General features: G+C 43.4%; 1 protein-coding gene across 1 annotated transcript in view; it reads right to left on the reverse strand.

Moving 5' to 3' along the window:
- Positions 1 to 754: 754 nt before the first annotated feature.
- Sfrp1 (secreted frizzled related protein 1) overlaps positions 755 to 26,822 on the reverse strand; it is a 43,386-nt gene continuing 17,318 nt past the window's right edge. Inside the window, 1 exon segment of the mRNA XM_015506224.2 lies at positions 755 to 3,427. Coding sequence (XP_015361710.1) covers positions 3,105 to 3,427 — 323 coding nt within the window. The 3' untranslated portion in view covers positions 755 to 3,104.

Here is a 26,822-nt window from a genome sequence, read left to right on the forward strand (position 1 = left end):
AAGCATGAAAATAAAATGAACACATACAGGAATTACTATTAACATAAGTGATAACATCAAAACATCTGGTAAAATGCATTTAAAAAAACAACACAAATGAAATGGAATGTAAAACATTTTCACAGTATTCAAAGCTTGTGTAAAAGATTTAGACTCTAAGAGAGAAGGACTACAAAAGAACTCAAGGAAATGGGAATTCCGTCCATGTCCTGCATATCTTCTGATGACAGACAGGTCAGAATGGCCAGCACATTATTCTGGGGGAAATTGTCTAAGGTGCACTTCTAAAACAGCTCGGCCACTGAGCTCAACACATCTATGAAGTTACAACAGAGCAACTAGCTACGTGGAGTCTGATGAGGAAAACAGATTCTAGGTTTGGGAAATGGGATTTCTGTAATTTGCAGATCCAAATGAAAGCTAGAGCTCTGATTGGATTCTGCCCTGGGGAGAACTTGGTGCTAATCCACCAACACCAAGAGCCAAGTGTTACACAGGATATCTTAAAAATAAAATGTTCTTGGAATTCTCAGCTCCCATGCTATCTTCTAAGATAACTACTAATATTCTTCAAAGATTTAGCTGCGATCTGACAACGGCCTCATGGGACTCTCTCCAGAACGATTATTTTAAAGCTTCAGGAATCCAACTTTCGCACTAGCAAAAACTATCAAATCACACATAGACCTCCTCTTTTGGAAACCAATGACTAAGCCAATGAGTCTGCACATTGGTTTTGTTATGTTCTTTGTTTAAAAAAAAAAAAAAAACAGCTGGTAATAAAGCAGCTTTGGGCCCATGGATAATCACCCATTTCGTCCTGAAATTGCTGATGTGGTAGAGACAAAGCTGGTGTGTGTCTAAATTCTTCACCAAAGTACACAGTCAAACCCAAAGGCCAGAAACTCTGCAACTGGGTGAAGTGTGCAGCCACCATTCACATTGCCAAGTTATTTTGAACCCTTTCTGAAATGTTGCTTCCTACCTGAGAATTCCGGTTTAAAGAGTCGTACAGCATGGCCACCTGCTGTTCCTTACTCTTTCAGTGGTAACTGCTGGTACCCCAGAAAAATCCCTCTGTAAAGGGCCCTGATTTATGACAGACTTTGTCAAAATGTGCATTAGATACATAACGATAACTGAGCTCTTGACTTAATCCACCAAAACGAAGGCCCAACTCCATGCACTCATGAAATTGCTCTGAATATCAGTTGGACAAAGAAAACTATGATATTTCTAATTACTAATATATATATATATACACACATTTATAAACCATCCAAAATTACAGGCAAATCATTTAAATTCCCCAATACTTTAACAATCAGAGAGAAAAAAAAGTGTTAAAATGATGGGATTGCTAATTGTGAGAGGTTAATTACATCAGGATAACTCTCAGGTAGGTAACTGAGTCTCCATACTGATTTTCAGACTGGAGTTTTTCATAATTAACAGAATCTTCCACTGCTTCTGTGTCAGCTCAGGGCCACTTCAGTGATTGACACTGGACAGTTTCACTACTATATTCGGATTGGGTATGAATGTTTGTGCAGAGGGACAACCACTAAGGTCCTTGAGATGTGATAGGGAATCAAGAATTAGGCTTTGGCAGAGGAAATGAATGTGTTGTTTTGTTTGTTTGTTTTAGAATTATTTGCTTTACATTGGACAAAAAAAGGAAAGTGGTTTAAGAGAACTGTTTTATTTACATCACTTATTAGGCATAACGGCTTTGAGGAACATCTCCTGGCACTTAGGAAAAAACTGCAGAGATGGTTTGCCTTTGAAACTTTCTTATTCAATGAGGACATTTATGTCAACTTTCCCTCAAAAGAAATGGGGTGGGGGAAATACAAAAGTAAAAAGTGGAGGGGTCAGACAGGCAGGATATTCAGAATTTCTTTGATCTATAGGAAGCCAAGTTTAAAGGAATCAGTTCCTTCACAGGAGAGCATAGGATGGGAAGTGCTAGGAATTTCATCAGTGTTGTGTTAGCCCCAGGGCATCTGAGAACTCAGGAAGGAGGACCTCAAATCCACCTCCACCTGAAAAGGCCCAGTGAAAGAGCTTCTCATATGGATCAGAAGACCTTGGTCCTGATTCACCTTTCAAATGCTCAATGTAAACATTTTTAAACTTTGAAAAGTCGGTATGTTTTTTGTTGTCCTTTCTATTCTTTTAAAATGTGAAATGAACATGTGAAATTAGAATATGAAGCTCTTCACCCAATTTCACCATTTATCCAGACTAGTTATTTGCTGAAGCATTCAAAAAATTTTCTTTTTTTCTTTATGTTTTTTGGAAACAACTAACCATGCCTGAAAATCCTCATCTCTCTCATGCCCACTGTGTTCCTCTTCCTTACATGAAAGAGGGCACATGTGCAGTCCCACACGTGTGTGGAAGTGAGGTCATATACAAGGCCGACATGAGCCACCACACACAGGGCATCTGAGACTGGCCAATTCATATCAAAAGAGGATCCCATGAGAGAACTGAGGGCAGAGCAGGCAATGACCCCTCTTGTAGTAACTTTGTTTTCAATATTACCTACTGCTTTTCATATTACTTTCAAAATTTATCTTAAACAACAAGTGCGATGTATGTGTTTCTATCTGAAGCAGACAGAGAAGTCATCTGGAACCAAAAGCAATGCAATTTACCAGCAGAATTTCCTAGTTCCAGAGGCACAGATTCGCTGGCAGATCCAAAAGCAATTTATAACAACACTAGGAAAGATGCTCTCTCTCACTTTTTGCCCAATCTCTCTCTCTCTCTCTCTTTTTAACTGGCAAAAAAATATTTTCTATTTTTGGTGACTCTGTCTCTGGGTGAAGCACAGTGGCTGCTATTCGGCGCTGCAGATCTTAAAAGCCTTCCTAATCTAAATGGCCCTTTCCTTACCTGGACGTGGCTATACTGGGGTCTGGAGTGTGGCTACGAAGGGAAGGGAGTGGGAATCTGCAAGAACAGAGCCAGCTGGGTGGAAACGTCCACTACCGACAGGAGCAGTGTGTGGGAACCACCGGGTTCCAGGGTCGTCCGCTCTTCCCCCGCCCCTCACCCCCACCCACGGCTCCCTCCCCCACCCACCCCGTGAAAAATCACTTAAAGACCGACTGAAAAGTGGGGCATTCGTGGTTTTTCATTTTCTTCATGAAGTTTTTGAACTCTTTGTTTTTCTTGTCCCACTTGTGAATGGCCGTCAGCAAGTACTGGTTCTTCACTTTGCGGCCCATGATGAGAAAGTGGTGGCTGAGGTTGTCCAGCTGGTGGCAGGGACAGTCTGCCCCATTCTTCAGGAACAACACCAGCTTCTTCAGCTCCTTCTTCTTGATGGGCCCCAACTTCAGGGGCTTCTTCTTCTTGGGGATAATCTTTTTGTCACCATTTTCTTTTTTCACTTCTTTGATTTTCATCCTCAGTGCTACAGATGATGGGGGAAAGAAGAAGAGAAGGGAAAAGAAAGCATTTTAGAACACAGTTTTTCATCTAAAACAAAAACCCTAACGCCTGGCTGATGTGGAGAGGAATAGCAAGAAGGCAGTTCTCGAAATGAAAACCAAAGTCTCAGTCACTCACCATGCCGCTGATTCTGACCCCTACAATTTTATGGAGTCTAAGGGCATCTCAGGAATTACCATAGGGCACCATAAGACTTCCAAATAAATTTTCATAACTAAATTGTATTTCATTTTTGTAAACCCCAAGTAACTCAGAATATCCTACGATGCTTTCAGGGAAGAAAGGGGTCAAACAATCCAATTTAATCCATGTAACCTAATGTTATAAATTCCAGCAAAGAAGAAATCCTACTCTGATTTTTTTTTTTTTTAAGAGAAAGTAGATTCAAAAATTCCTTGAAAGTTGGGTCCTATAAATAAGGCAGAGACAATCTGCCTCATCTCACATTCAGCAAGGGAAAGTTAAAGAACGCTTTGAATTGTCAGGCTTGGGTGCATTAAATATCAACATCCAACTTTAGCAGGGCAAAATCAGAGTTCTCATGGCTATCTCTCCATGGAAGTTGGACAGCGGGTACTGCTAAGGTCCCCTCACCACTAGTCAATAAACCATTTACAAGTACCACTAAGGTTCTACCAACTGAGAAGACCAACACAGACTTAGTGCGTTTGACTTTGACTTCCTGACAGATCAGAGCAAGCCCCAGTGAGGCTGTGATAGATAAAACTAGGTGATGGTCTCTCCTCAAACCTAATATGGTACAGGGTTGCTTCTGTTCTCAGTACAACCCCAGCAGAAAGGAAGAATAGGCCTACCCATCAAGTCCGTCTCCTCTTTTTTTCCTCTCTACAGACTGTGCCACAACTTGGAGTCTTTCTTGTGTGTGGGGACAGTTGTTTTGTTTTGTTTTGTGGTGCTGGGAAGAAACCCAGGGCCTCCCACATGCTGGGCAAGCATTCTACCACTGAGATACACTCCCAGCCCTTAACATTGTTTTTAACCCATGGGCCAGATCCTTCAGTGATGGCCAGACAGGATCCATCGATAAAGACAAGTTAGTATGGAAACACTCAATAAACTGTAGACACGCTAATTATGTAGTGTCACTTTCACAATTGATTCCCCTCTAGGACTGGCCAACCCCAGGTATTTAGAAATTGGAAATCATTTTTCAGGTGCCAGTCACCAGATAATATGGATGTCCTTTGAAATCTTCTGAATTAAAAATCACCAAGGCCCTCTTTTTAATAACCCAATGTTTCCACCTATACTCCATAAGAAGTCAGTGATCATAAGGATGTGTGGCATGCTATAGAGGGTTCTTTTGCATGTATTTACTCAATTGATCCTAATAACTTCATAAGGAAGGTACAATTATTTTCCCCGATTAAGAGATGAGAAAACAATGCTTGACTTGTTGACTTGCCCAAAGTCATCAATCCTAAACAATATTGGGGTGGGGTGCGGTACTGGGCATTTGACTCAGGAGCACTTGCCCCATTAGCCATATTCCCTTGCCCAACGAGCCAAATCCCCAGTCTTCTTTTTGCATTTTATTTAGAGACAGGGTCTCACTGAGTTGCTTAGCACCTCACTTTTTTGCTGAGGCTGGCTTGAACTCACAATCCTCCTGCCTCAGCCTCCCAAACCGCTGGGATTACAGGTGTGTGCCACCACGCCCAGCATCAATCCTAAACTTAAATCCATGTGTGTTAGTCAGTTTTCCATCACTGTAACAAATACCTGAGATAGTAAACTTATAAAGAGGAAAGGTATATTTTGGCTCACGGTTTCAGAGGTTTCAGGGCATGTCAATTGCCCCCTATTGCTTTGGTGAGGCAGCACTTAATGGTGGAGGCACGTGGTATAACAATCTTTTCACCTAATGATGGCTGGGAAGCAAAATGAGAAAGAAAGGAAGAAGAGGGATAGAGGCCCCAATATCCTCTTTAAGGATATGGGCCCTAATAGCCTACCTTCCTCCCATTGGGACCCACCTCCTACAGGTTCCACCACCTCCTAGTGGCTCCACAGACTAGGCAACAAGCCTTTGAGACATGGACCTTTGGGGGACACTGATCCAAGTGGCAGCACCGTGTCTGATTGTGCACTTTTAATCAAGATGCTGTCCTTGCTGACTCTGTGGTTCCAAAATTCTTTGCAACAAACCCAAAACTTAAGAGTGCTCATTAAATGGACTGAGAAAATAAGGGAGAGGAATTCAAACACTCTTCCCACATTTTAAAATGGAGTGATGAAAGAGTTCCTGGGGCTGAAAGAGACTACCCTAGCAAAGGAAGAATTGCATTTGCAAAGGCTTTGTTATTTAATATTTAGTTGATTAGAAAACCACACCCTTGGCTAACCCACAAGTAAAAAGAAGGGCAAAAAAAATCCTAGGAGCAAATCTGTAATGAATGTGTCAAAGTCAGTAAATTAAATCCTCTCCCACTGTTTTCTTTTTCTGACAAAAGGAGTTCCAGATCTTGATGCCTACTTAACTCAAGCCACATATAATAGCCTGGGCCTGAGAAATGCCTCACCCCAAAGGTGGCAGAAAGGTCAGAACTGGGTATTAATGAGCAGACTGCTCTAGCTGAGGATTAAGATTGACCTCCAAGTTGTCCCAGGCTGCCCAGCCCACGGGAGTGATTTGAGCACAGCTTCCCAATGAGTTTGGTTTTTTCACACTCTCTCTCTTCCCTGAGTAAGTGACTGCCCAGGGTTTGGCGTCATGCTTAGTTCCTATCCCCATAGTGGACAGAGCACCTAGGAACCAACAGGTGGGAGTGCAGTGAAGGGGAGGCTTCACCCCAGATATGCCCACACAGGCCCACACCTGGCTCAGTTTCCATTGTTGCCTTACAAACCTTGAATGAAGTGGTAGTTCAACTGAGAAAGGACTTCACCTGTTCCAGTGTGTGGTTTACTGAATAAGAAAAATTCTCAAGGGGGTCACGTGAGGGACCAGCAAGAAGAGACTCATTGCCCAGGCCAAAGCAGAAACAAATCTCATCTCTGCCTCCCCTCTGCAAAACAGAGCAAATAGGAATGGGAGAAAGCACTTGCTATGGTTCAGATCTTAAGAGCACCCCCAAGGCCCATGTGTTAAAGACCTGGCACTCCTGGGAGATGGTGAAACCTTTGAGAGGCAGGGCCTAGTAGGAGGTGTTTAAGTCATTGGCGGAGGTGGGGGGGGGCAAAGACTTGGGGAGGCATGTTCTTGAAGGGGATTATTGGATGTCAACTCCTTCCTCTTCTGCTGCTTTTTGTTTCCTGGTCTTGAGGTCAGTGGTTTTGCTCTGTCATGTGTTCCTGCCATGATGTGCTGCCTCACCCAAAGCAATGGAGCCAAATGAACATGCACTGGAATCTCTAGAACTGTGATCCAAAATAAACCTTTTCTCTTTATAGTAACAGAAAGCTGGCTAATACAAAATTGATCAAAGAAAGACTGCAAAAGGTAAAGCAAGGGAGTAAGAACAATTCTGCTCCTCTCCTTAGACCCTCCAAAAGGTGACCCAGGTTATTAGATAAGTCCCAAGCTACTTCCCAAAGTCTAAAGCTTGAAACCAAGTGTTTCTACAGGAGTGACCAGTACATCACCTGGAGAGACTAATGGGTGCACTACCTGACAATGTAGGAATCCTCTTTTCTGCAGAGGAGTGAACGATTATTCACTGAGTAGCCACCATGAGTTAAGCTGTATAGATAAACATAGGATGGGTGCTCTGCTTGTGACTCCTTGTTTATTACAGCAACCATGCTACATAGGCATCATTAGTATCTTGTTACAATGGCAGCACAAGGCCACAAGTTGCATGAGACACAATTTGCAAGAGACACAATCAGGATTAGAACCCACACCTAAACCTATAGAGTATACTCTCTCCTACTGTACCAGGACTCAGTTTAAAATATTGCTTCAGTGGAAACTATTTCATTCTTTTAATTGTGTTGCTTTTAATCACAACTCAAATCAAAAATTAATGTTTCTTTGCCATGACCATGTAAAGGAATTTAGTTTACATAGGTGGGGGAACGGCGAGGGGAGAAGGGAAATCAGATGATGGAAATGTGTTATGCATTAGACTCTTTACTTCTTGCCATTTGGATCACTTTCTATTTTGAGGTGGGGAAAATAGGGAAGAGGGAACATATGGCCAGAAATTGCTAACATCTTTCCATCATGCAAGGGTTTATTTCAGGGATGCAGATTACCAGCAATGTTTGGATAGGCAATTACTTGTCTAAGGTTGATTTCTTGTGCCTTATTGATGTATCTGCACCCCCCCCCCACCATGCCACACCCAGGCACTACAGGGACAGGGTGGGTGATGGCCCAGGGATAGCCAGGAGCTGGCCACGAGTGCCTCCCCAGTCCACCATGCTGACATGGCTAGATCACAGGGATTTCATCCCTGGCTGAGCCCACAGTGCCAATGGTGGCAGAAATTAGGGAGAAGTAGGGACAACAGCTGACCAAAGTTCTGGGTCCTAGATTCTGTGTGACCTCAAAATCTGGTTTTAAACACCTAGTGTTTCAGTTTTCCATCTGAAAGATATACAGAACAATCTGACCACTAGCCTGGCAAAACTACCATCCAGAGGATCCCAGGCTAGGCAAAACTGAGAAACCACCTCAGTTCATCCCCAGCATTGTCTCTACCCTGGATCTGTTCTTCCCTCCCATCATCATGTGCCTGGCTCACCCTGATGGATAACACTACATCTAAACTCCATCTCACACCCTTGATCTCAGTTACAGTTGGAGAATGAACTAAAACAAAATACCTTAACAACTTAACATCCCCTAAGGGTAAGATATTATTCCCACCTATCTATTACTGTCAGCAAGAATTCAGAGACCCGGAAACCTTAAAAACCAAAAACTTGCAGCTGCAATTAGGGACTTCCGGGTCTTTCTCAGCCATCTGAAAACAAATAATCCCTTACGTTTGAGTAGATCATTAAAGCTTCATTGCATTTTCAGTCACTCAAACCATATTTTTTGCTCACAAATTATACTTCCTTGATAGCCTTCCCACAAAGTTTGGCCATATTTCTGAGGCTGAGATGAAAATCAGAAAAGTCATTCCACTCATTCCAAACCCATACTTTCTTCAAAACTATCGATTCCTCCTGACTTTCCTGCTTTCACTAATGGAGCCACCATTCTTCCCATAACCTAGACACAGTGCTTAGACACAAGGCAGACACTGGCCAGGGGCCAGCCATTTATATAACCAATAATCTGAAATTTCTGTAGGGATCTGAAAAGAAAATAATGGGGAAAGTAAGAATGGGGCTGAGTTACGAATCAGACTTGTGACTCATCTGATTACAGATAACAGTTACAATGAAGGGTATAGAGAAAAGAAGAGAAGTGGGGAACCCTAGGAAGCACCCTTGCTGGAGTGACAGCAAGGAGAAAAGTTGTTGTAAAAGTCATCAGATGCAAAGATTTTTTAAAAAGAAGAAGAAGAAGAAAAGAAAGAAAGAAAGAAAGAAAGAAAGAAAGAAAGAAAGAAAGAAAGAAAGAGAAAGAAAGAAAGAAAGAAAACCAGGCAGCTCAGTGTCACAAAAGCCACAGGAGGAAGCAGTTTTAAATGAAGGTGATGCCCCTCAACCCCCAAAGCTGAAGAAGTTTGAGTCTGAAATTAGGTCACTTGACTTGATGATTAGGGTCACTGGTGCCCTATGGAAGGCCAGGATCTGAAGGGGCCAGGGTGAATTCCAGAGAGCTAAAAACCAACTGGAGGTAAAAAAAAAAAAAAAAAAAAAAAACAAAGGCATGCCATACAGACAACCACTAGACTCCTGGAAACCTACAGAGTTACCACTGGCCACTTTTGGCCAAACAGATTGAGCATGTACAATCATTTCCATTCCTTCCTGAAATCAATTTAAGATTATAGTTTAAAAAAAGTTATAAACATAGGCACAAAAATGGTAAGGGAAACAAGAATATATCAACAACATTTTGTATACCAGAAAGCAAATGGATGATGGAACCTGGCTTGCCAGAGAAAATAAATGCTGAAATCTAACTAGTTACAAGAGAGATGCCAATAAGAATCAAGCTGATCCACACTGCAGGATCCAGAAGTGGTCATGGACTGGGGCCACTTGCATACCAGTGTAGAGGTGATATTAAACATGAGGACTGGTATAAAGTCTGTATAGGGACATTTAGGTCCACTCCCCTAGGTCATGAATCCAAGAAAACATTCCCTTACCAGCTTCAAGAGTAGCCAATAGGTTTACTCTATACAGAAGGTTTAAACCAGGAACATAGGAAGAAGGGTGGTAAAGTGCTACACAGACCCCAAAGGGGTAAGTGAAAATCTGCACAGTAAAAAGTGGGACCCTCAGATCTTAGAACACTACATTTATATCACCCAGGCAAAAGACTGAATGCTTTTCCTCTAAAGAAAACTAGTTGCTCCAAAGGAAAGACATATGGGCCCCCACCCTCACCCCGCAAGAAAACCTCCAAAATGAGGCCCAAAACTCATAGGCCTTGCATATAAACAAACAGCTTCCAATTTCATACCTCACTCTTAAATTCAAATTCAGTCAAAATTGGTAGGATATAAGGAAAGTTTCTAAATGTGAATGGTAGAGACCAAAACATTCAAAACAAATAGAAAAAAAAAAATCTTTCAGAAATAACAGAGACAATGCAGCAATCATGAGAAAACTTTTAAAAATGATAGTATTAGATAAGATACTACATTCATAAAACAAGAACAGAAGCTATTAAAGAGAACCATCAGAGAACAGGAGAGAATACTTGGATATTTAAAATATAAGATGAAAACTAAAAAAATCAATACAAGTGCTTTAAAATGGGATTGAAGAAATTTCCTGAAAAACTGAACAAAATGACCAAGAGAGAAGAAATAGAAAAAAGAGAAGACAGAGCATATATCTAAGGATCTAAATAAAAAGTATTACAGGAAGACAGAACCAAGAAAATTAATGGGAAAAAAAAATCAAAGAAATAATACAAGAAAGTTTTCTATAAACGAAGAACATGAGTTCCCAGGTTAAACAGTATCCAGCACATGAACCATGACATTTAGAAACTTCTAGAGAAGAGGAGAATATATATCTAATACAAAGGATCAGGCATCAGAATGGCAGGCACTAGATTTCTCAATAGCCAGCACTAGGGAACTATAAGATAATGAATGAATGTCTGCAAAATTCCTAAGGGCCGGGGGCGTAGCTCAGTGGTAGAGCACTCTCCTAGCATGTATAAGGCCCTGGGTTTGATCCCTAGCACCCAGTACCATTTAAAAAAAATTAAATGAATAAATAAATAAAATCCCAAAATTTGACACTGGGCTGAATACATCAATCAGCATATGAGAATAGAATAAAAATATCTTCAGGCATTACAGGATTAAAAACAAAATTATCTCCCATGTAGCTTAAGAATCTATAAAAATGCAGAAGTAAATAAGAACAGAAAGCATTCAAGCAAGATCAAACATAAAAAAGGCAAAAAGAAGGCTTAGAATGTTTTTCCATAACAGTTGCAGAGTGGGCTTAAAGCTCAATCAATCCAGACTGAAACTGAGGCAAGAGGGCTCAGGCAGAGGGTCTGATGAAAAATCTGCCAGAAAAAGCAGAGGCCGAATTCATAACATGAACATAAGAAGTAGGACAAATAAAATTAGACTATTAGTATCTCAAACACACACCCACACATACACAGGTGAAAAGAAACGAAATGTAAATGCAGTATACTTAATGGCTTGGCTACAAATGATAGCTGCATAACTCCAATAAATTAAAAATTGAATATCAACTCAGTCAAAGTATGTTACAACTACAAAGGAAAAATAGTGCAAGGGAGAGAAATCTTTAACTTCAATAACAGAAATATCATTAAATAATGTCTAAACATTAAAATCAAGAAATCAAACAACTTACATGTCATATATTTGCTCCAGTTTGCTAAATATCGCATGAAATTGCTAAAATAGTTGAAAATTATTATTTTGGGGTCATGGGAATTTGGGGTGAGAAGGCATGGGGTAATGAACTGCAATTTTTTATTCAAAGCCATTTATTCCTATTTGACTTTCTAAACTGAATTTATTTGGAAGCAAAAATACTTGGTTTTTTAAAAGTTTATAGTCCAATAAATTATAAAAATATAAATGAATCACAAAATGTGAGATCATTAAAGAAACAAGAGATTACATTTCCAGGCCATCCATTCTCCAGTCAACTGCAGCAACTTGGCTTTAGTTGAAACTTCTTAGGGATTTTGAGTAAGAATTCTGCTCTTTCGACCTTTTGGGTTTTTTTGGTTGGGGGGGGGGGTGTGTTTTGTTTTGTTTTGTTTTGTTTTAAGGGAATGAGAGAAAACCTGCAGGTCTAGTCAATCCTCATCAAGTTTCAGACTAAAAAAAAAAAAAAATTAGGTTAGAGTGTAGAATGTGGAACTAGAAGGGACATTAAACTTCTTTGGGATGATGCTCAAAAGTAACTTGCAGAGGTTATACAGCTGGAGGTTCTCACAGCTGTGACTCCCACCTACTTCCTTGCTCCTCTGTCTGGAATGTTAGTAGGAGTAGGAGAGTAAGAGGAGATGAATAGAGTCCCAGCAACTGTGGGGACACTGCACCAACCCTTGGATACATTCTCTCCAATAGATGCCAATGAAAAACTCAACCAGGGGCACATACTAGACTTCACATCCTGATTCTGAAGAGATTTGCTTTTTTCCTAAATGGCGTTCTCTTTCAGAGAGGTCCAAAGATTCCAAATAGATGACTTGAGGAGGAGGGTAAGCCAGTCACAGAGACAGGTAACCTCTTTACAAAGTGGCTTTTCACCATCCAGGGTCAGCCAGCCACTTGAATCAGGAAGGGCACACAGATGGGCAACCCATCGCCTGAAGACCCATAGCCCTCCTACCACACGAAGCCTCCACGTGAAAGAGTCTATTCAGATAACGAAGCTGCGCTAAGCTGTGAAGACAGAGGGAGCCTATTTTGTGCTTCCTCTGCATGGTTCACAAATCTTGGGTGGGCGACCCCAAGGCCCGAGGCAGAAAGCACCATCCTCAAATCAACTGTGCAAATGAGACTGGGGAACAGCACTAGGTAAGGGCCCTTGGCTCTGACAGACTGCTGCTTCTTTCCAACACTCAGCAGAGGGTCTGGGCACCATGGAGAGCTGGCTTTGAGGCATTAGGGCCCAAATGAGTCCTAGTGACAAAGGCCTCCTGATGGCAGCTTAGCGGAACTCTCTGTTCCCAGCAGGAGCTGGTGTTTGGCATCATTAATTCGCTTAGCAGAGAAAGGAGTTGGCACTTTGTCACAATAACTCAGACTCCCTCCCCTGACCACAAACCACATGCTGCATATTTACATGCATTTACTGACTATAGCTCATACATTACAGAAAAAAATATACCTAAAAAGATTGAAAACAGCTTTTTTTCCCCTCTTATCTATAAGAAGCAGATGTAGAAAATGCTTTTAAGTGACTCTTTTGAGGCAAATTATTAAATTGAAGTTGTCCTGTTTTCTGGATCCTGGACACCTTAGGGAAGTGGTCAGGCAGGAGGGTAGAGGTGGCAACTTTACAAGCTCCCCAACACTCAACACACACACACACACACACACACACACACACACACACACAAGCAGCATCAATTTCAACCATCCAAAATCCCACTGCCTAACTGCTTGACTTTGTGGATTGTGTTAAATCCCTACTGATTTAAGCTAATAGTGCAAAACAAAAACCCACTTTGAGAGCAAAGTACTGCCCTGTGTGATTTTATCTGGGAAAGCATGTGTGTTGGTGGCACTGGTAGCAAGGGCTTGGGTCTCACAGGACAACAAAGTAGAGCTCTGGATCTTCCCTTCCCAGGGCACTCCATCACCACCTCCACCTGCCAGCTCCCAACCCCTAAGCAGGAGACAGAGGAGAAGTGAAGAATCACTTAGAGTCCACCATTAGGATGGACTGAATCATGGTTCCAAGTCCAGGCAAATCTGCCAAGGAAAAACAGCTGTTCCTACCATGGGGTCACTGGTTTTCCATCTCTTTTCATTCTACCTCCTGGTGTTCACCCAAATGGCAAGCTGACGTGTGAGATGGTCTCTCAGAAGGATAAAGATGAGGAGTGGGAAAGTGGGCTTCAGAACTAATGAACTGGAAAAGCCATGAGTCGTTCCCCCAGCTCTGAGAGATGCTTAAGGTCTAACTTGAGCACCACCAAAATCACATGTTAAAAATGCAGATGGCTGAGGTCCACCCCTGAGTGTCTGATTCAGAAGCAATGGGATGAGGGCCAAGAATTCACATTTCTAATAGGTTCTCAAGAGAGATTGATGCTGCTGAGCTGGTGACCACATTTGAGAACCACTGGTTTAAAGGATTGGAGGGTGGGAATAGGTTGGGTTCTCTGAATCATTACCTTGGTTATTCACAGTGGCACATTTTAAGGACTCTTTCTTGAATGATGTTTAAACAATCCAGGGACCCAGGGCAGCCCCTCAGATTCACAGAAGTTGAGACTGATGGCAGGAAGATCAGCATAGCATGTCCAAGAACCCAGCTGACCCCGGGCAATGTGGTGTAGCACCATTTACAGAATTGCTAAGGATCGTGAGACATCAGTTGCATAGCTATTGATACTTGCAAAGTCAGAAAACAAAGGCTCTGATAGCCAACAGGCAGCACATTTCAGAAGAAAGGATCCCAAATCCATAGTCAGCAGATGCCTGCTGACTAAACCCATTACTAACTTTTTGTATAAACTTGAATGAATCACTTTACTTCTGTGGATCTTAGTGTAGCCATTTTCAAAACAAATGTGTTAGGCAAGTCATCTCTATTCCCCTACCATCACTGGCAATCTAAATCTAAATCTTCATATTTCCTTCTCCTGTCATTGAAATTCAATATTGAAGCCTAGGCCATCCAAGAGGGGAAAAAAAAAAAAAAAAACTTGTCTGTTCGCATCATCCAAATACTTCAATTGCACGTACCTCAGCCCAGACCCAACAGCACTGATCTTGGTCATGAAGCTGTCTAAACACAAGGACAACCCCAGAGAAGGACCTGAAACACTTGAAGCATGTCTAGCAGGCTGTATGCCATCTCATTTGACAGATGGCAAGAAGAGACCTAGAGCAGGTGCTGCATCCCCCACCCCCCTTGAGATGGGATCTCCCTGAAGAAGCTGTGAATCCAGTGCCTCTGCACAGTGGCTGCCATGGGCATACCTCAGCTCTTCTCCTTCTATTAGTTTCTCAGTCCAGTTCCTTTAAAGGCAGAGAGTACACTGCAGGTAAAATGTATGCTTTTCCTCCCCATTCTTCAACACAAGCTATAGTCCATCTTCCCCAGGAAGCCCCTAGCCAGTTCCATCTTGACCTTCATGGCTTTTCCTGTCTCAACCTTTGCATGATAATTTCCCAGGTGTACCTTCTATGTCCTCCTCCCCACGGCAGGTTCCTGCCAGCCTTATTCATCTCTGTGCAGGAATAGTGCAATGCCTTACCAAGGAAGGGTTTCTCACACTGGCCCTTTTCACTTCTGAGGGCTTTCTAGGTATAAAATGATTCAGAGAGGGAGACATTCCAGTGATTCATCATAAACTTCTACTAAGAAAGCTAAAAAAGAAGTTTATGCCCCAAATCCCTCATTCGAACCATCATTCAATTCTTTCTATATCCAAGCCCACCAAACCGCTCAGAGTGTCCCAATCATAGGTTAAGTTCCTTCTTGCTCATTCACACACCTGACCCTGCCTATCTATCCAACTTTCTACACTTACATTTTCTTTCCCTTTTATTCTTTTTTTCAGCCCTTCTGGGTTTTATGCTAATAGCAGGGACGCTGGGAAGACGAGGTTGCCTTGGCAGCCTGCCCCAATTTTGACCCTTGGCAAGCACCAAAGTCCAGACTGGGCCCACGACACATAAATTCCCATCCATCAGACAGGCAGGCCTGGCTTCACTGCAAACCTGGAAACAGTTATAAAAAGGGGACAGAACACACACGGCTCTCCTATCACCCACCCTGCAAAGGCCCCCCAGAAATAGACACGTCAGGTTGGACGACAACATGCACCAAACAGGACGGATGTTCCTCTAATTTCTTGGAGGTGAAATCGTTCTTGGCCTGAAATGGATTTGTTTGAAGCCAAGAACCTAAAAAGTGAACTGTAGCAGGCACCAGCCCTGTCTCAAGGCTGGCACTGTCCCTGTTTACTAGAGTTCCTCTTCTCTGCCAAGCTTGGCCGGCCCGCATCCAGGGCAGCCATGGCTATCAGCATTGAGCTGAATATCCTTCTGGGTCCTCTGCTTCTGGGTCCTCTGACCCTCATTGAGTCTTTTCTCTCTCAACCCATCCGAACCCTCACTCACAAATAACACTGCAGGGATTCTGAGAACCTGAGAGCCGAAGGAAAGCAAATAGTTCAGGAAAAATGAAGGCAACATAAACTCATAAATCCCCAACTTTGCTCTCCTTTCCTGCTTCTTCAAGACAGCCACCTATTGAAAAGAAATAAACACAGAGCTTCCTATGGCTCTGGAGGCTGCTGACCCATGGGACCACATTGGCCCCAGGAGAGGGACAACTCCAGAGACCTGCATGAAGTCGAGTGGTAGAGCAAAGACTTAGTAACAACAGAGAGACCTGCAAGAGCCCATGACACCTACTGGGCCAACATTCAGGCTCAACTCTCATTGTATACCTACTGTTCAGAAGGCAAATGCTTTCTAGGTTTACTGACCAAGTTCCTAGCTCCAAAACTAACAGCTTTTCTTTGAATGGATCACAGTATCCTCCATGTATAGCACTTCTCTTCCTATTGAAGACAGGCAAAATCCAGGATTAGGGTGATGGCTGAGTACCATGGGACAGTCCTGTGAGCCCCCAGCTCCCCCAGTGGGAGTGCCATTACTGATTTACAGAGTCAACCCTCAGAGCTGGCCTCCCACTTTCCCTGAGTTCCTCTTCCCTGTTCTCCTGCTACGGGCCCAAGGCTCCTGCATCCTATACAAGGGCTTCCACCCCACACAGGGAGTGGGGAGCGGTCTGGGGGTTTTCTCCAAATTTTTCTCCAAGACCCCCAGTGATTTCATCCCCTTTATGTTCCCACCTCACAGACCTCACCTGCAAGCTCCCCATCACAAAGCCAACAACATCCAGGATACCAGGCAGGCCCTTCATGGAGGTGCAAGAGGAGCAGGGTAGCAGCATCTCTCACTTTCTCAGCATGGGATGATGACTGGTACAGCCACAGGCAGGGGACCATGGAAGACAAATGTCACCTTGCACACAGTCATAGCTACAATACTAGCAAAGTCACTTCAGAACACAAAATGTTCAAGCTGTTGGCCACCATCTAAAGATTTCAGACAAGTGGTGAGTGGGAGGGCATCCTGACAACTGTCACATGCTGTACAGACATCAGGACAAGATTACATCTTGTGGACAGATGTGTATACAGACACATTATATAAATAACAGCCGTGGTGCCAATTTGTCACAAATGGTGGGTCTGCTATGAAATCATGCTTCAGATAGCACACGCTATGGCCAATTATCATCATAGCCCATGTGCAGCATTCAGAGTCACACCCTCAGGGATGAAGAATTTTGTTGACACGGCCAATTGAGAAAAAAGCATCCTCAAGATCTAGGATTCTTTCCCAAACTTGCTCTCGGGCATTGCAGTCTACCTTGACCATGATCCCCCAGAGTATCTGGCAAGTGCATATCTGTGCTTAATAATCAACAAATAAATAAAGAATTTTTAAAGGGTCCTTATTTGTCTGAAGAGCTTGAAATGAGCTGCTGGGGCAATAAGAACACTAGAAACTTTTAGAGCATTCAGTGCCAGGGGCACAGTGGGGTCCCCTCTTGTCACCCTGTTGGGCCTGCTTTCTGAGCCTTTTGCGGTAACTATCAGTTGCCCTATCTATGTCTGAACCTCATTGTCCCTGCCTTGGCTGCATGGCAGATATCCTGTCACCCCAAGTGGTTAGATGTGCATACCTCAGGGCTCTGGGTTTGACTCCATTCACAAAGCCCCTGGCCGTAATGTTAGAAATTAGATCTTGTCACATCCTCTTGGCCCCAGAGTCTAAACTGCAGAGTCCTGCCATATTCTAAACAGCTCTTTGCTTCCTAGTAGGTACCAGAAGCCAGAGTCTGCCAGTTGTGACGGCATACCTTGGGTTGCTACCACATACCTACAATTTCCTCCACCAAATAAATTTTAGATAGATAGATTGACAGGTTGATTGATTTATACCTTTAATCTATATTTTATTCATTCATTCATTTACTTTATTTTCCTTACTTTCTATCTCATTTTTAAGTACTGCTCTGCCTTCAGAAGACGCAGAGAAACACAAATATTTTTTTACTCTAATTAGCCAAAACAACTCCAGCTTTAGAAATTTGGATTCATTTTCCTACAGTCTCTCAAGAAGCTATCTGTGACTGTCTATCATCTCATTTTTTTTTCACCCCATTCCCAAAAGCATGAGAATTCCAGGCCACCCAACACATAGAAGCACTGCTTAACATAGATTTTTGCTTTTGATGACATGACTTTTTTAAAAACATGTATTCCAATTCTGTTTCTCCCTCTCTTTCTGGCACAAAGATTTCAAGATCTTTATTTGCTGAGCTTCAGGACACAGTCACATCTTTGCTGCTTTTTTCCTTGGTTACAACAAAAAGCACTTTCCCTTAATGAGCGTTACAATGAGAGAGACTACCAGGTAGGCATCCTTACTTCTCCTCCTTGTCTCCCTTCAAAGTCTGTGGATTCTCCCTTTCAAATGAGAGTGGAAGGATTGTCAGGCCTTTTCCTGGAACTATGTCAAGTCCTCTATGTCAGACAGACTTGGAGACTAGACAGGAAACCCAGAGAAATCATCCTTGCAAATGCAACAGGTAAACACCAGATGGCTTTTCAGCCATTCTCAAGATGCACTGAAAAACAAATCCAATTTCAGGATCAGAGGAGCAGGCCAAAATCAGCAACTGAGCTTGCAAAAACCTCCCACATCAGCACTAATTTTTATGGAATTAAAAACATCCAGGTGAGTTGGCACACACTTATAATCCCAGCAGCTTGGGAGACTGAGGCAAGAGGATTGTGAGTTCAAAGCCAGCTTTAGCAACTTAGCCAGACCCTTTTTTAATGCAGGGAGAAGTACTACGTAAATATATTAAAGAGCTGTTGATCAGAGCAAAGCAACCTTGCTGGATGCCCTTGCCACAAAGGATCCCACTCAGACACCAGGAATAGCACTACTGTAGCTCCACAGCTGCTGAGAGCATTTAGCAGGGACCCTCAGCATGGCAATGGGTGCAGCTCTATAGGAGCTGGGCTAACAGCAATGGAGACAACAGCTCAAGGCAGCAGCAAACAAGGCAACCTCAGAGATCTTGGCTTCAACCTGTAGCGGGTACAGTAGCTGCTCATTTAATGGAGCCCACAAAGGGCAGCACAGGGAGTAGAGTCTCCACTACCCTAGAGACCGCACAAAGCCCTTCATGAGCAACTGAAGAACTCAAACAAGTGCAGGCTAATAGGCTAACATTGGTTTGGGTAAAAATGACATCATTCCTACCCATAGGCTGCAAGGCCAGGAACATTTTGGTAAAAAACCTGATGTTTAAGTGCAGGGAGAAAGGACAGAGTGCATTTCTCACTGAATAATTGCTCTTTCTTCCCTGAGGTCAGACAATCTTCCATATATCCCACAGATGTGCCCCCAGAGTAAGCAATGGCCACACCAACCAGCCCTGGGTCCCTCCTCTTACTACCTAGTGGCTCATGCTGGCTGTTCTTCTATAATGGAGTCCATGGTAAAAATTTCCCTCAAAGAAAAGAGGCTGCTTAATGGCCTGAGTGTGTTTAAAAATGCCATTGTTTTTCTTCTGCTCCTGGGGGTTCAACCCAGACTCATGCGCATACTAAGCATGCTCTCTGTACCACTGAGTTACATACACCCCCATTTTAAAGAACACTAACTTGGGACAAACATGCAGATCTTTCAAACAGAATGGGATTTAAGAGGCCATGTAACCAGAGTCTCATTTTATAGAACAGAACACCAAGGCCCAGAACAGAAATGAGACCACCTATCACTCAGGCATTAGCAGCCAAGCAGACCCAGGACAGACCCCTGAATCCCCAGGCACCATTGCTCCCTTCCCTTCATTCCCTACACTTTTTCCTCTTATATTTTCCTACATGTGCACATGCACATGCACGCAGGCACACACATGCACAGTCCCAGAAGTCCCTTAGATTGCAGTCCCAAGGGCTCAAACTGCCTCCCCCACCCCCGCCCCGCTCCCTCCTTCTCTAAATGCAAGCAGTCCTCTCCCTATTTCAATGCCAGAACAAAGTGCCAAACCCCAGAAAACAAAGCCCCACTCCAGCCTGAAGAAGTATAACCCCAGCTCGTTATCAGATAAATCATTTCCTGAAAGAAATATGGCTGTAATAGAAGAGGAGAGCCATGTCCATAGGCCCCTCCACAGTCCTCCCGGCCCTCTCACTTCAGGGAGAGCCTGGGCAGAACTGCCCTGGGCCCCTCATTCCTCCCAGGACCACTCATCAGACAAAGAAGCAGGCTGCAGTCTCGGGTCCAATTCAGAAACCATTCACTGAGCTCCCCTGCAGCTCATCCAGCAGGTATGTCCCTACCCTGTCTTCCAAGCATCCAGAGAAGGCAGAGAACTAGCACAGATAAAAGTGCTCACAGCACCACCAGAGAAGCAAGCCCAGGAGGCCCAATGACCTCACCAGGCCACCTCACAAGCCTTGTGCTAGAGTTTTGGGAGGATGCGCCCCTCTGATCCTGCTGCCACTAGGAATTTCCAGGTTGAGAACTCCCTAGAAAAAAAAGAGAGAGAGAGAGAGAGAGAGAAAAGAAAAGCTTCCAAACACCAGCCCAATCCAAGTTTCTCATTCTGAGGAACCTGGATGGCAAGGAGGAGAATACAGGCCTTCAGCTGATCCAAACCAGATTCCTCACACCATCCAACTCCCAAAGAGCATCAGGAAAGGGAGCCAGGATGGGGAGAATGAGCAAAAGAACGGGAAAGCTCCCCTGTGCTTCCCTAGGCTTGCCTGCTCTTGACTTTGAGCAACCATTCCAAACAGGGAAATCTGCCAGGAGATACATTAAGTCTGTAAGAGAAGAAGGCTCCAGGCAAAGAGCTGTCAGTCACAGGGAAAAAAATCAACACAATATATTGATTCTACTCTTTTCTCAGTGAAGGGCAGCCTCATGCTCAACCCTCTCACCACCTCCCCCACCCCATCACACACAACTGTAAAAGAAAAAAAAAATTTTTTTTTTCAAACTCACAAGGAAAACTGATACCCAGAGAAGCACAGGGAGTAGGGGGTGGGGGGTCCAGGTGCTTTTGCTTGCATGAAGGACAGAGTGGGGGAAGGATGCAGGAAGCCATCCAATAGGCCCCCTTCCTGGCAACTGGATAGCTGTTCCCCAGAGTCATGACGATTAGAAGGCTCAGAGCCGCCTAGTCTTCATCTGCAAGTCTCAGAACCCATACCTTCTGGTATTGCACATCCAGGTGTTGTCCCTTTTCTCATCAAAGAGGTCTGTCTACTTGTGAGGCCAGGGGCTGAAGAAAAACACATTTTAAGGATAGGATTTCTACACTGCCAGTGATCTCATGAGCTGGAGGACCCCATTTACTCCTCCATCTTCTCCAAGAAAATCATCTTACATCCCCCTTGAGAAGAAAGTTTCACCCACCAACACAACCGCCTCTGGGTAGAAGTCACCCACCAGAAGACACACCGCAGGTGCTTGGAAAATCCCTGAATCATGGGATTTGAAGGGTTAGAAGGGACCTTTGACATCATGCTTTCTGGCTTACAAGGCAGTTCTCTCGTATCACAGATGAGAGGCCATTGTACCTTTGTATAATTCTTGTAGTGCAGCCCCCACTGGATGACCAGACAGCCCATCCCCTTTGTTGAACAAAGTTTTATCACTGCAACAAGTCAAGTCCTATCAGCTATGCAGAATAAGTATTCTCTTTGCTGGATTAGACAGATTCGGCTCTCTCAATTTTCATCCTGACATTTGTAATCCTGAGAGGTAGACATCCTGAAGCATGCAGGCTTGTCCATTTGAAGAGAAGATGTGAGACTGCCAGGCCTAGAAACTGGAAAGGAGTCAACCTAACACTGCCATGTGTGGAAACCAGGGGCCTGGTAGCTTACTTTGTCCTCCTCACAGATCCTGCCTATACAAAATATCTGCCAACAGCCACCAGAAGCTAAAGGAATGCACAGTGCTCATTCTGCACTTTTAGAACTGGGTCAGAGGAAGAGCACTGAGAATGTTGATAAAAGTACTAGTCATTTGCTACAAAAGGTTGATGGCCCCCAGGCATGTCCATCTGCCCCAAGGTCTGCTGTGGATACTGGCCCCTCTTGGAGGACAAGGTCTCAAGTTTAGATCCTCTTAGCCTCCTCTCCTACCCAGTGCTTTCAATCTGATTCTTCTGTTAATATCAGCTCCCTTCAAGGGCCCACAAGAGATGCATATGGTTAGCTCAGCCTCTATTTTAATAAGCTCAAAATTATTTTTAAGCTCCTCTAAGAAAAACATTACCATGAACCAGCTCCTGCTTAAAGAGGAGGCCTTTTGTAGAGATGCCGAGAAGAGTTGTAAGATGGCACATTGTGACTCGGCCACCACAGGGTGAGTAACATGTCATATATAACTGGACTTTGTAGTTTCCAGGATGCTAATACAATCTATACAGTTCGAATATCAGTTCAGTGAAGTATTTATGATTATCCCCCACTTGGCAGATGAGAAAATTGTGGCTCAGAGAAACTGCACTTGACCAAACTCATGTGGCAGGCAAATTGTGGAATAGGAATTAAAACTCAATTCTGAGACTTTCTTAATAGGACCCCTAAAGCTCAAGAAATAATGCCAACAGGAATGGAATCAAATTTAAAGACTTCTACACAACAAAGGAAACAATTAGGAATATGAAGAGAGAACCAACAGAATTGGGAAAAAAAAATCTTTGCTAGCTATTCTCTGACAGAGGATTAATATCTAGAATATATAAAGAACTCAAAGAACTTTGCACCAAAAAAAATCAAATAGCCCAATTATTAAATGGGCAAATGAATTAAATAGAGACTTCTCAAAAGAAGAAATACAAATGGCCAACAAATACATGAAAAAATGTTCAATATCATTAGCAATTAGGGAAATGCAAATCAGAACTACACTGTGATTTTATCTCACACCAATAAGAATGGCAGTCATCAGAATACAACTAATAATAAATGCTGGAGAGAATGTAGAGAAAAAGGAGCATTTTTACACTGTTGGTGGAACTATAAATTAGTACAACTACCATGGAAATCAGTATGAAGTTTCCTCAAAAGACTAGGCCTGGAACCACCAGGCAATCCAGCTATGCTACTCCTCAGTATTTACCCTGGAGAATTAAAAACATCTTACTTCAGTGATACATGCATACCCATTTTATAGCAGCATAATTCACAGTAGTCAAACTATGGAATTAGCCCAGGTGTCCACCAACAGATGAACAGATAAAGAAAATGTGGCATATATTCACAATGAACTTTTATTCAACCATAAAGAAAAATGAAACTATGCCATCTGCAGGAAAATGGATGGAACTAGGAACCATCATGTTAAGTGAAATAAGTCAAACTCAGGAGGTTAAGGGTCCTATGCTTTCTCTCATATGTGAAAGCAAGAGAAGAAAAATGAAAACAAAGCTGGGGATGGATCTCCTAAAAATCAAAGGGAAATCAATAGAGGAAAGGGACCAAGGGAGGGAGACAGGGAAGGAGGGGGGAAATGCTGGGGAGTGATACTGGTCAAATTATATTGTTAAATTGTGTACATGTATGACTATGTAACAACAAATCCCATCAATATGCACAACTACAATGCACCAGTTAAAAAATGAGGGGAAAAAATTATGTCGTTCCATAAAGGTTGAAATAAAAATCTCAATTAAAAAAAAAAAACTCAATTCTATAGAAAGCAATTACTGAGAGAATACTTTTTCTGTGTTTCCAAACTGCTTCTCTAAAAGGCACTATCAACCTCATGCAGGTGAAGAGGTCCCTATGCCATCCATCTCTGGGTTTCTGAGTAGACAAGGAAGAACAAGAAGCTCAAGGACACATTTAGGAGAGGGATCCCATATGTAAGGACCATCCCCAGGAGAGGCAGCTGAGGTCAGGACATCCGCTAGCCACCCAGACCCTGGTCAGAGAATTCTTATCATACAATATGATAAACTGTCCTTTGCTATGGTCCCACAATCTCTAACTCCATCCCCAACTTAACTCTTCAGTGTGTGCATCCAATTCACTTTTCCTCCACTCCATGGTATTAGACAAAGGCTTCTAAGAAGTCCAAAAATTTCCAGTGGATATGCCTGGGGAGTCCACGAAGATATAATATCAAGAAACCTAGTCACAGAGTTCTTACACAACAAAACCACATTATTTCTAAGCTGGAAGCCAGAGAGACCACCAATGGGGACCTATCAATTCACTTAAGGATGCAGGTTCAAAGACTTCACTGGCTGGCCCACGTCTGAAAGGCAGCACTGAAGTCGGATCCTAGGATATCAGAATCTGTGTTATTTTGGGTTGCATCATATTTTATCTCCTAACATAGAAATTTTTCATTTTGGTTTTGAACAAGTGCATAAACCTTTGAGCCACAAAGAGAATAAGTATCTTGGCTGCACTGACAGGGGGTAGAGCCAGACCTTGAACTCAGGCCGGTCTGACTCCTAACACTTAATGTGTTCTTTCCAACATGCTTTTTTTAAAAAAAAAAAAAAAAAAAACCTAAGGATTACACCATGCCCTTTAGGACAATTCCTGCTAACCACTGGAATCTGTTAAGGAAGTGACTCCTACCCAGAAAATCAGGAGTTTTAAACAGATTTACTGAAAATACTAAAACCTAAACAAAACAGGTCTATTTAGCATTTGGAGTAAAAAACAAAACACTAAGCCTTGTAAAGATGGCCTTTGGTTTGCACAATGTCAACCCACTGCAGAGAAATCCCGGATGGGCTTCTCTAAAGCCCTTCCTGAGGAGGGAGAATTAGCAGCATGTTCTCAAAGACCTCTCTGTGAAGCAGTGGAGGAAGAAGTAAGCCTCCGGTCCCATGAGTGAAGACCACAACCCTGGGAGAGCCCGGCCAGCTGCGACGGACTCCCCTTGAGCTTTGTAAGCAGCTGGCAGCGACACTGTGCCCCCACACACAAACACAAAAGGGCCACATGCACACGATCCACCATCCCACAATCATGCACTAGTGTCTACATTCACACCTCACGGACTTAGCATACATGTGCAAACACTAATACTGCATCACACACTGCTCACTTGCAACTTCACACACATCTCAGTCATACTCATGCACCCACAGAGATGTAAACACACACACACACACACACACACACACACACTCCATCTATATGCTATGACCCTCATCCTTTAATATAGCTGCAGCCTCTCTTGCCTCCCTCCTCCAGAGAAGCCTGAGACACCTGAGCTGATCCAGTCCCCAGGCCCTGTCTAATGTCATTTCCAATCCAGCGATTATGGGGCGGGATCCAGAAACACTGTGTTTGCTGCCTGCCTGGGCCACTAACAAGCTCAGGAGAGAAAAGTCAGAGCGGTTTATGACAGCTCCTAATGACGACTGCTCTTGGTAATGACCAGCTCTGCGGTGACCCAAGTATGAGTTGATTATAGGCTCTGGCTCCTGCTCAGCACACCCAGCATAGAGGTTTCCCGGGGGCACTGACCGCAGCAGATGGCCCCTTCCCTGGCTGCAGGGACCTCATCAGGCCTGCCTCCTTCAAGTGGGTGGCCCTGAGCTGGCCCACACCCAGCCAGTACCACCCTGAGCCATCTCGTAAGAGACATGAATGTGGGCCTCCTCTCTCTCTCCTCCACTCGTAGGCTCTCCTAAACATCTCACCCATTAAAGCCTGAAGTTCTGCCACTAGTACTTCCTTCCTTTGGACCTTGAGGTCTTCTTCATCATCTCCTTTTCTTCTATTTGTTTGCTTATTTAATTATTTAGAGTGACAGAACATTTTAAAATAGGTTCTTCATGTTTTCCCACTGCCAACAGACATAGTCTCCCTTCTTTACCATGGTACTCAAGACCCTTGGTGACTGGCCTTTGCCTACTTTATCAGCCTCATTTCCAGACACTCACCACCATACACCAGACAATTCAACCACAAAGAGACTCACCACTCTCCAAAATGCAGACAACTTCTGCTTAGAACATCCTCTGCCCATCTTTTCTGCCTAACAAACTACCACCAGCAGTTCCTTGGAGGACAGCATGTTATGCCTTCTCCATAGCTTTCCTTGACCCTTTCCGAGGATGAATTATTGCCTTCCCCACACTACTATGGCCCCCAGTTCTTAGCTATTACAAAATCTGACCATTTGGTCAAGCAGTATTCTATTCTACTTACCCTCTTCTCTCTAGGCCGTAAGGCCACTGAGGGCAGGAACTACATCCCAACTACATAACTGTTTTATGTACAAGCCTGACCCACAATATACTCAGTTCAATCCACCTGGCATTATTAAACCTCCAACACTATCATGTGATTAAATTCATCAAGGCACTTTCCTCCCCAAAGCAGGAAATACCACAGGAGTAGTACAAAACACAGGACACCGGGGTCTAAGAGGCAGAACAGATGTACCTGGCAGAAGCCCATAGCAAATCTGAAACTTTCCCTCCAGTGACCCCAAACTTTGAGGGGCCCTAGTCTTCACATGAGCTCACCCACTAATAGATCCCCAACCACACTGCCAAACCTTACCAGCTCCTATCTGCTCATTTTAAGGCATGATAAAGTGGATGCTCTTCCTCATCCAGGTGACTCTCTGCAGGGCTTTTCTCTCCTGATATAATTTTAAAGGCAACATGCAACCAAAAAGAATTTGCCTACTGAAAAATCTCTCCTGCCTGTACCTATATGCACTGGTAAGAGCTATCTTATAGCCAAGAAAGGCTTTACTTTTCTTGCCAAGGACCGAACTCAGAATTCAAGGCACCTGGAGAAAGGAAGAAGCTCAGAACTCTTCAGAGTGCAGGACTAACTTTCTCCAGCTGCCCTGCTTGGCTCTGACTGTGGAGACCCCTCCCTCTTCTCAAGCCCTACGAAGAATCAATATAAACACTTCAGTCTGCACAGGTAAAAATCTCTCCGGGTGATGGTTCCAAAGTTAGGGGATGTGTTA

The sequence above is a fragment of the Marmota marmota genome, unplaced genomic scaffold (genome assembly GCF_001458135.2).
Source record: "Marmota marmota marmota unplaced genomic scaffold, marMar, whole genome shotgun sequence".
Taxonomy (NCBI): domain Eukaryota; kingdom Metazoa; phylum Chordata; class Mammalia; order Rodentia; family Sciuridae; genus Marmota; species Marmota marmota.